The 9,339-nt window shown below is 39.2% G+C and overlaps 1 protein-coding gene across 1 annotated transcript in view; it reads left to right on the top strand.

Moving 5' to 3' along the window:
- RAD21L1 (RAD21 cohesin complex component like 1) overlaps positions 1-9,339 on the top strand; it is a 35,833-nt gene that overhangs the window by 2,940 nt on the left and 23,554 nt on the right. The window contains exons 3-4 of the mRNA XM_042783613.1: positions 1,406-1,499; positions 3,768-3,874. Of these exons, the coding sequence (XP_042639547.1) occupies positions 1,406-1,499; positions 3,768-3,874 (201 nt within the window). The remainder of the gene's footprint in view (positions 1-1,405; positions 1,500-3,767; positions 3,875-9,339) is intronic.

The following is a 9,339-nucleotide window of genomic DNA, read 5'->3' as shown; positions in this document are numbered from 1 at the left end:
CTACAGAAGTAGATTGCCCAACCTTCCTTCCAAGGAGTAGCTAGTGGGTTTGAACTGCCAGCCTTCTGGTTAGCAGTCAAGTGCCTTAGGCACTACGCTACCAGAGCTCCTACAGAAGATGTAGCAGTCTGCTTCCACAAAGACTGCAGTCTTGGAATGCTATAGAGCAGTTCTGCCCTGTCCTGTAGGGTCACTGTGAATCAAATGGACTCTGCGGCAACAGTGCTGTTTTGTGGTTGGTTAGCTTGCTGTATCTGTTTTTTGACTCTAACTACCATGCTATTTATGAATTATTATAGAAAATCCCTAGGCATTCCAAGGTGTTAAAGATTTATGTGTGTCATAAATATAATGGCTTCAAGTGTTACTTTACATTGAATCTGTTCCCTTTTTAAGATAGTCATCATTTTGTAACTTGTATTATGGTTATTTAGATAAGGCCTTGTTTCTCTCACAAGTCTGCAAGTTTCTTTAAGGCAAAGTCTTTGTCATAGTCATTCTCTCAATTTCTGAATCTCTGCCTCAGTGCCTTATACATACTATTCCCTCAATTAATATTTGTTGAATCAGGATGGACAGATGTCTTTTTTTTTTTCTCCCTCTTTGTTTAAAATATTTGTAGAATTTCTAGGTATGTTTATACTCATATCAAGTATGATTCATTTGTTCTTTTTTATTATTGCCTCATTTATATATTCCACAAATAGTTTTGATCCCATTCTCGGTGCCAAACATTATGTTAGGCTGTGGGATACAAAGACAACAAGCCAAATAAGATCCTTTTCAGTCTGATGAGGGAATCAGGTAATAAATTTTAAAAAATGTATTAAAATAGTTATAGACTGTGATTATACTATTGAAAGGAAATAGAGCACTAAATAGAAAATAACAGAAATTCACTTTAGTTAGGATAGTTTGAAAAAGTCTTCCCAAGGAGAGTTTAAGCTCAGGCTTGAAGAATGAGAAGCAGCCAGCTATATAAAAGTCTCTGAGAGAATAACATTCTGAGCAAAGGAAACTGCAAGAGCAAAGGTCTTGAGGTAGAAGTGTTTGATCTGTTCAGGGAACACAAAGGCCAGTGTGGTTGGAGCATATTGAGTGAGAGTGCCATTAGATGATACCTGATAGGTAGGGTTGCAGAGGTTCTTATTAGAAACTTGGATTTTATTTAAATTTAATTGAAGTCACTGAACCATATTTTAAGAATAGAAGTGAACTAATCTGATTTGCTTTTTAAACATATTGCTCAGGCTGATTTGTAGAGAATGGACTGCAGAGAGGCACTAGTGGATACAGAGAAACAGTTGGGAGGCTAAGCAGTAGGCTAGTGAAAGAAAACAGAGAGTTTGTAGTTTCTTATTTTACATAGCATCATTGCTTATTAAATATGTTTAATTTCTTTCAGGACTAGTTGACCTTCCAAAAGAGAATTTTGAAGCAGCTTACAGTGCTATCACATTGCCAGAAGAATTTCATGATTTTGACATGCAGAATGCGAAGTAAGTTATTTTATTTTCTATCAGTCTTGATATTCTTATAGTTTATTGGTTTATATTCAGATTTCATGAAGACAAATGGAATGTGGTTAACAACTGAACAAGTATACATACAGTTGGCAGAGACTTTAGTGTGAAATTCCAAAGTACAATACAAAAAAAAGTATCATTACATTTACTGAATGTAGTTTGCAATAGTGACAATATATTCATCCATTCATTCCATAAATACTTATTAGGTGTCTTCCATATGCCAGACATTGTTCTAGGCACTGAGAAGACAACAATGAATGAAACACAGCTCCTTCCCTCATGGATCTTACATTCTTGTTGAGATAGACAGATAACAAACAAATAAATATATAACATGCCAGGAGGTGATCAGCATCATGAAGGAAAATAGAAAATGTGAAAAATAAATAAATAAATAAATAATGTAAAATAGAGTAAGAAGGAATAAAATGATAAGAAGCAAGCACTGTTTTATATAGGATAGTCAAGAAAAGCTTTTCTGATAAGATAAGAATAGAAACCTGAAGGAAGTGGAGAAGCAAACCATTCAGATATGGTTTCATGTAGGAAAGAATGTTCTGGGTAAAGCAAGCGAAAAGGTCCTAAGGCAGAGCACATTGGACCTTTTTAAAGAACAACGTGGAGGCAAGTGAGACTAGAGTGGAATGAATGAGGGACAGAGTGGCAGCATATGAAGTCAGAGAGCTGGCGGGCTGCGCCGATGATGTAGGGTGTTGTAGAATACAGTGAGAACTTTTATTTAGCCAGATGGGGAGCATAAGAGAGTTTTGAAAGAGGAATGACAAGACCTGACTTGATTTCAACACTTTGCCTCTGGGAGAGCAAGGGAGGATGCAAAAAACCTACAAGGAGACTATTGCAGTGAAAAAGGCAGATGAGAGACGGCAGTGCCCGTGATCATTTCTCAGTCCTCTTCTTATCAGGGCGGTAGCACTGAAATTACGGATATATTTTGAAGGCAGAGCCAACATGATTTGCTGATGGATGAGATAAGGCTCAGAGAGAAAGCTCAGAGAGAAAGCAAGATGAAAGATGACTGTGATTTTTGACTTAAGAATCGTGTCAGCACTTAAGAAGATTAGGATAACTAGGAAATAATGAAGCAGAGTGAAGGAAGTAAATTAGATTTGGGACATAAATTCTGAGATGACACCAAGCCCTGGTGGTTCAGTGTTAAGCACCTGACTGCTAACCAAAAGGTCAGTGGTTTGAACTCACTAGTGGCTCCACAGGAGAAAGGTAGAAAGATGTGACAGTCTGCTTCTGTAAAGATTATAGTTTTGGAAATGCTGTGGGGCAGTTCTATTGTTACATAAGGTCACTGTGAGTCAGAATCGACTCCATGGCAACAAGTTTGGTTTTGGTTTTGGTCTGAGATGGTTATTACACATCCAGTAAGATGTAAGTAGGCAGTTGGACAGCTGGGTCTGAATTTCAAGAGAGAAATCTGGACTGGGTGTATCAATTTTGGGTTTGTAAGTATATAGATAAATTTCAATCACAGACCTTAAGAAAGCCCAAGGGAGTGAGTGTAGATTTCAAAGAGAGGGAGTGTAGTCTGAGGACTGATTGTTGGGTCATTCTCAATAGTTAGTAGTGTGGGGGATGAGGAAGAACTAGTAAAAGAGGTGGAAAAGGAGCAGCCAATGTGGTAGGAAGAAAATCAAGAAAGAGTAATATCCTAGAGGCCTAGTAAAGAATGTGTTTCATGAGGGAGTGAACATCTATTTCAAATGCTGTTGGTTAGGGCAAGTAAGATAAAGACTGAGAATTGACCATTATATTTGACAATCTGAAGATCATTGATATTACATGCTGTGTGTGTGTGTGTGTGTGTGTTTGTGTGCGTGCTGTATGTATATTTATAAGCTAGTTTTGTATTAATAGTACTGTTGAAGAAAAAGGAGCTCTGGTGGCATAGTAGATAAGGCATTTGGCTGCTAACCGGAAGGTCAGTGGTTCAAATCCACCAGCTGCTCTAGAGGAGGAAGAAAGATGAGGCAATCTACTTCTGTAAAGATTTACAGCCTTGGAAACCCAATGGGGGTCATTATGAGCTGATTGATTCAATGGCAATGAGTTTGGTTTGGTTTGGAGGCTATTAAAAAAAATAAAAACATCCTTATTCTTATAATAAAAGTTATCTTTTGTTTTAAGTACCCCCTCCACACACACAGTATACTATAAAAGCATTGTGTTATGGTAACATGTTTTTTTCAAACTTATATTTTTCCATAGTGCTGTTGATGTTTCAGAGCATTTTACTCAGAACCAGAGTAGACCAGAAGAAATCACACTTAGAGAAGACTACAGCAATGATCTACTTTTCCAAGCTGAGAGCTTTGGTAAGAATAGTTGAGAAATTCAAATTATAAGACATAATCAATTACATTTGCATTTTTTATATTAAAATGAAGCCAGTAGAAATAGCTATTCTATACTAATAGAAATGTCTTCAGAATTATCTTTTGGTTTCTAAATGTAATCCCCTAATAAGTTTGTCATTATCTTTTTCAGTCTAGATGGCATTACTAAGACTCAGTCTTAGGCTATACTTCTCAGTGTACAACCATTTACATACCTACTCTGTATCAGACACTGTCATAAACCTGGAGTCCCTGGGTGGTGCAAATGGTTAACAGGCTTGGCTGCTAATCATACGGTTAGAGGTTCAAATCGACTCAGAGGTGCCTCAGAAGAAAGACCTGGCAGTCTACTTCTGAAAATCAGGCAGTGAAAACCCTATGGAGCACAGTTCTATTCTGATGCCCATGGGTTCATCGTGAGTTGGATTTGTGGCAACTGTTTTTTTTTTTTTAATCATAGTCATGGATGTTAATGAAGTTTAAAGAAGCAGTTGCTTTCTTCAAGAAGGTTTAATGTTGGTAGAAAGACAGATGTGTAAATAAACAGTTGTTATAGTTAGCATACATACAAGGTTTTACATGTATGCTGTATAAAATGCCTTCAAAATGTCTTATTATTTCCTCCGCTGTATGATGACTACAAAATCATCATGTTATGGTCATGTGCTTTCATTTTAATGGCATTTTTCACTCTCTGTCTCATATTTTGATATTTATATAATGCATGTATTGGTCTGCAAGTTCCATGAGGCTGAGATCTGTGTTATATTCACTTTTGCATTTGTTATAATGTTCAGTACAGTGAACATAGGAGGAAGATGCTCTGAATTTGCCTTGGAGTATGGGAGGCCAAAAAAATATTCTTGAGCTACATCTTTAACCTTGACTTCTCATCCTCACTCTTCTTTCATATCTTTTATTGTCTGTAGTGCTGTTTCTCAAATGACATGGGGTGACATTTTTTTTTTTTCGTTTCCAATCTTCTGTGGATTGATAACTTTATAAAACACAATAAAAATGAATTGCTAGAAAAATTATAAAACAAAATGTAAACCTCAATATTTATTATTAGATTCAATATATGTAAAATTATTCTATCAAATTGATATAAAAGTTTCTACACATTTACATTTACTTCTAATGTCTGTTGTTCCTCACATAACCTGGCTAAACATACTCAGAACCAGAAAAAAAAATAAACCACTCACTGCCATCAAGTCGATTCCACCTCATAGCAACCCCCTTCTTGGGTTTCTGAGGCAGTTGTCTCTATGGAAGTAGATTGCCCAGTCTCTCTTCCAAGGAGTGGGTGGTGAGTTTGAACCGTCAGTCTTCTGGTTAGCAGTCAAATGCCTTAGGCTCCAAGTGCCGCTCTGACAGGAATATACCACAAATGGGGTGGCTTTAACAATAGGAGTTTATTAAACAAGAGTTTATTCTCTTACAATTTTGGAGGCTAGAAGTCTGCATTCAAAGTGCCAAGCTGTAAGGGCTGGGTGAAAGTCCCTCGACCTGGGACTTCAGCTCTGCCTCTTGCTCCTGGCCCACTGAAGCTAGAGGCATCTCTTCACTCTGGTATCTGCTGGCTGCTGAGGCTGACAAACCCAGTGTTGACAGTGAAAAGGCACAGTCCCAACATTGCCAAATCACATGGCAGGCCATTGATTCAAGTCCATTAAAAGTCTCAAGATCAGCAGAGCATGGCAGAGTGCTGAATGAAGACTCACATACATGTAGGGCCCAAGCATGCCAGAAAGCTGTAGACCATTCCCCAAGTTTTTCTTTATAAATAGGAAGCAGACCACATCCCTAAAGCAGCTACTCGGTTGATCGAGGCTGATTCCACCATGGAGTTGATTGTCAGTCTCATTGTGGGGAATAACTACCATCAGCTGCCCAGCCACTCAAAACCAGGCCCAGCCAAGTTGACATATAACCTTAACTACCACAACGAGCAAAGAGATTGAATCAGTAATAAAAAAAAACCTCCCAACAAAGAAAAGTCCAGGACCAGCCAGCTTCACTAGGGAATTCTATCATACATTTACAGAAGAATTGACACCAATCCAGTTCAAACTTTTCTAAAAAATAGAGGAAGGAGAAAGAATACTCCCTCTTTCTATGGAGCCAGCATTACCCTGGTACCAAAACCACAAAAACACTACAAGAAAAAAAAAAAAAAAGCAAAAAACTACAGACCAATATCTCTTATGAATGTAGACACCAAAATTTTAGCCAAATACTAGCAAACAGAATCCAACAGCATATTAAAAGAGTTATACATTACTGAAGGGCACGTAGTTGTGTGGACTCCTGAGCCTACAGTATTGAACTAGCCCATTGGAGCTAGGGATGAAAAAGAGAGGTGGCTGGCTGGTTGAAGTGCAAGGAGGAGTGTGAACTCCCAAGCTTGCAGCTAATACCCATGACCTGGCTTGGGTGACTCGGGCTGAGCTGACTAGAACTCCACTGAATAAAGAGGAAGATGTTTGACACTAAGCTAGTGCAGATTGCTGAACTTTGATGGCTTGCTCTGGACTGGACTTTACTTATGGATGCAGATGCTGAAGTTGCAACCAGAACAGAAGATTCTTCAGAGAAAAAGGAACATACTTGTCTCCTCAGAGTATGGTTTGATAGGGACAGGCAATTTAGAAATTGGATAACTAAAATGGGGGGAGATAAAAAAAACATGAAGTGGCTAGCTTGTATTTAAGTGGGTGTGCTTACATTTAAACTGATTGTGATATTAATCTTTGAAGCATGAAAGAGACAGTGGCTAGAAGAGCCAGGGGGTGACCTGTGGTATAGTGAGTTACTTATTATGATTCTTCTAGCCATGGTCTTTGTGACCACCACCAGATGACTGGGTGGAACTATGCAAATATAAGTTGTTGTGCCCTACCAAGGTGGTTAGATAGCTTGTTAGTAATGTAAGCAAGGTACATGACACCCTTGTGGGAATGGAACCATGGAAATAAGGTGTATAGAACTCTAATGCAGGAATTGGTTAGTTTGGTTGTTCTGCTGGGTTAAAATGAGCCCCCTTAGAAGCAGAAGGGGGGAATCTCATTGCCATCAAGAGAGAAGAGGTGGAGTGAAACACGTCCTTGGACCCAAAATCTCCACACTGAGGCAAAAGAGAGTTGGCAGAGAGAAGGAAGAGAGATGGCACAGAGATAGTGGCAGTGGGAGCATGAAGCATGAGACAGAGTGGCAGACTTGCCAGCCCACTGAGAGAGATAGTTGAGTGTCTTTGGGCAGAAGTCTTGCTAGTGGAGTGGGGTGAACCTAGGTGGACCTATCGGCAGAGCTAAAAGAGCTTTGTAACATTTGCTTGAGCAGGGCAGAGGCCAGGCCAAGAGGCCAATGGCTAGATAGACGTGCCTGAGGGCATAACAGGGAGAAGACTGTGAGTCTTAATTGTGAGTATGGTCTAAGTTCTGCGTGGCCATTGTGACGAATTATCGAACCCAGCAGAGAAGGAGTGAATGCCGTGGAAGGGGCAGTTGGTGTCAGAATTGCTTAGTTTGTGGGGGGTTGCTTTGTCTGGTCCCATAGGAATCACTATCAGCCTTGGGTTGCTGATGGTGATTCTCTCTCCCTTTTGGGAAGTTAGAGAAAGTCAAAGGAAGATGTCACCCCCACGTCCTTTTCGTAATTATGAACAAATGGGATTTATTCTAGGAGTGCAAAGTTGGTTCAACATTAGAAAATCAGTCAGTGTAATACATCCTATCAATAGAACAAAGGAAAAGAGCTACATGGTCATCTCAACTGATGTAGAAAAGGCATTCAAAAAAATACAGCACCCTTTCCTGATAATTTCTGTAGTTCCTTTGTCATGGACCAGTCTATAGAGCATACTTTGAATATCACAAACCTACAGCCTGTAATTCTAAACCTGAAATATAAGACTTTGGCAAAATATTCCCTACTGCCCAAAATACCCTTTACAAGTTTTCCTGTAAATGCCACTATTCTTCTCCAAGCTTGAAACTTAAGTATCACTTATAACTACACTTCTGTCAGCTTTACATCAGTGCTGATTTATATACATGTTGTTGTTGCTGATATGTGCCGTCGAGTCGGACCTGACTCATAGAGACCCCTCCTTGGGTTTCTGAGGCAGTATCACTACGGAAGTAGATTGCCCAACCTTCCTTCTGAGGAGTGCCTAGTGGGTTTGAACCGCCAGCCTTCTGGTTAGCAGTCAAGTGCCTTAGGCACTATGCCACTGCCTTGGAAACCCAAGGAGGGGTCGTTATGAGTCGGAACCAACTCGACGGCAGTGAGTTTGGAGATATACACACACATATACACACACACATTTCATGTAGGTCTCTTTTCTATGTCCCTAGCCACCAATATAGTTCATCAGTACTTTAGGCTGATAATATCACTATGATATCCTCCTCCACATCTTCTTCCAGTCTTCCTATATTTTATGCAGGTGATGTAATGCCTAAGGCACTTGACTGCTAAACAGAAGGCTGGCGGTTCAAACCCACCAGGCACTCCTCAGAAGGAAGGTTGGGCAATCTACTTCCATAGTGATACTGCCTCAGAAACCCAAGGAAGGGTCGCTGTGAGTTGCATCTGACCTGACGGCAGTGAGTTTGGGTTTTTTTTTTTCAAGAGCAATTATTCTTAAATTCCTTTTTTTAAAATATATATCACAATCCTCTGCTTAAGTGCCTAAGTCTCTATGACTTATTATATCAAACACCCCTGTCTATCCTCAAGGTTCTCTACCACCTTATCACTTTGCTTATTATATTAACTACATATGTTTTAGTTTTAATATAGATTTTTTTTTTTTTGCTAGTTAGGCAAACCCACTGCCCTCGAGTTGGATATGACTCATAGCAACCCCTCCTTGGGTTTCCGAGGCAGTATTGCTATGAATTGGGTCCAACTTGACGGCACGTAACAACAACAACAAGTTAAACAAATGCTCTTACCAGCTAACCAATACTATTAGTTGCTTTCTGTATTATGACTTCTGCAATCCAAAAAGATGGCAAGAACATGTTTTTAGTAGATCAACAGACCCGTCTTAGAATCTGGACTTTGTCCATTGATTTTCTGTGTGATTCTGGGAAAGTTACATAACTTCTCTGAGCCTTAATGCCCTACATGTAAAATTGAGATACTACTAGCAACATCACAGGGTTAGTTCCCTTATCTTCTCCTTCAGTCCTCTCCACAAATATGTACTTTTTCCCCTTCAAAACTAGCTCAAACCTATTGTCCTCTAAGAAATTTCTAATATTAATCTATCCTATTCTTGATTATAATACAAAATTGAAGTAGTTCTTCTTTCGTATAATCTCAACTCCTTATAATGCTCACAGGGCTCAAAATATTACATCTGTTCACAAATGTTACTATCTATCTGACCAAGGCTGATTTTCCTTTTGGGGTTATCAAGTTGTACCTGG

Source organism: Orycteropus afer, unplaced genomic scaffold (assembly GCF_000298275.1).
Source record: "Orycteropus afer afer isolate SDZICR_OR568_19922 unplaced genomic scaffold, OryAfe1.0 scaffold00020, whole genome shotgun sequence".
In the NCBI taxonomy this organism is placed as follows: domain Eukaryota; kingdom Metazoa; phylum Chordata; class Mammalia; order Tubulidentata; family Orycteropodidae; genus Orycteropus; species Orycteropus afer.
This window is presented reverse-complemented; position numbering and strand designations above follow the sequence as displayed.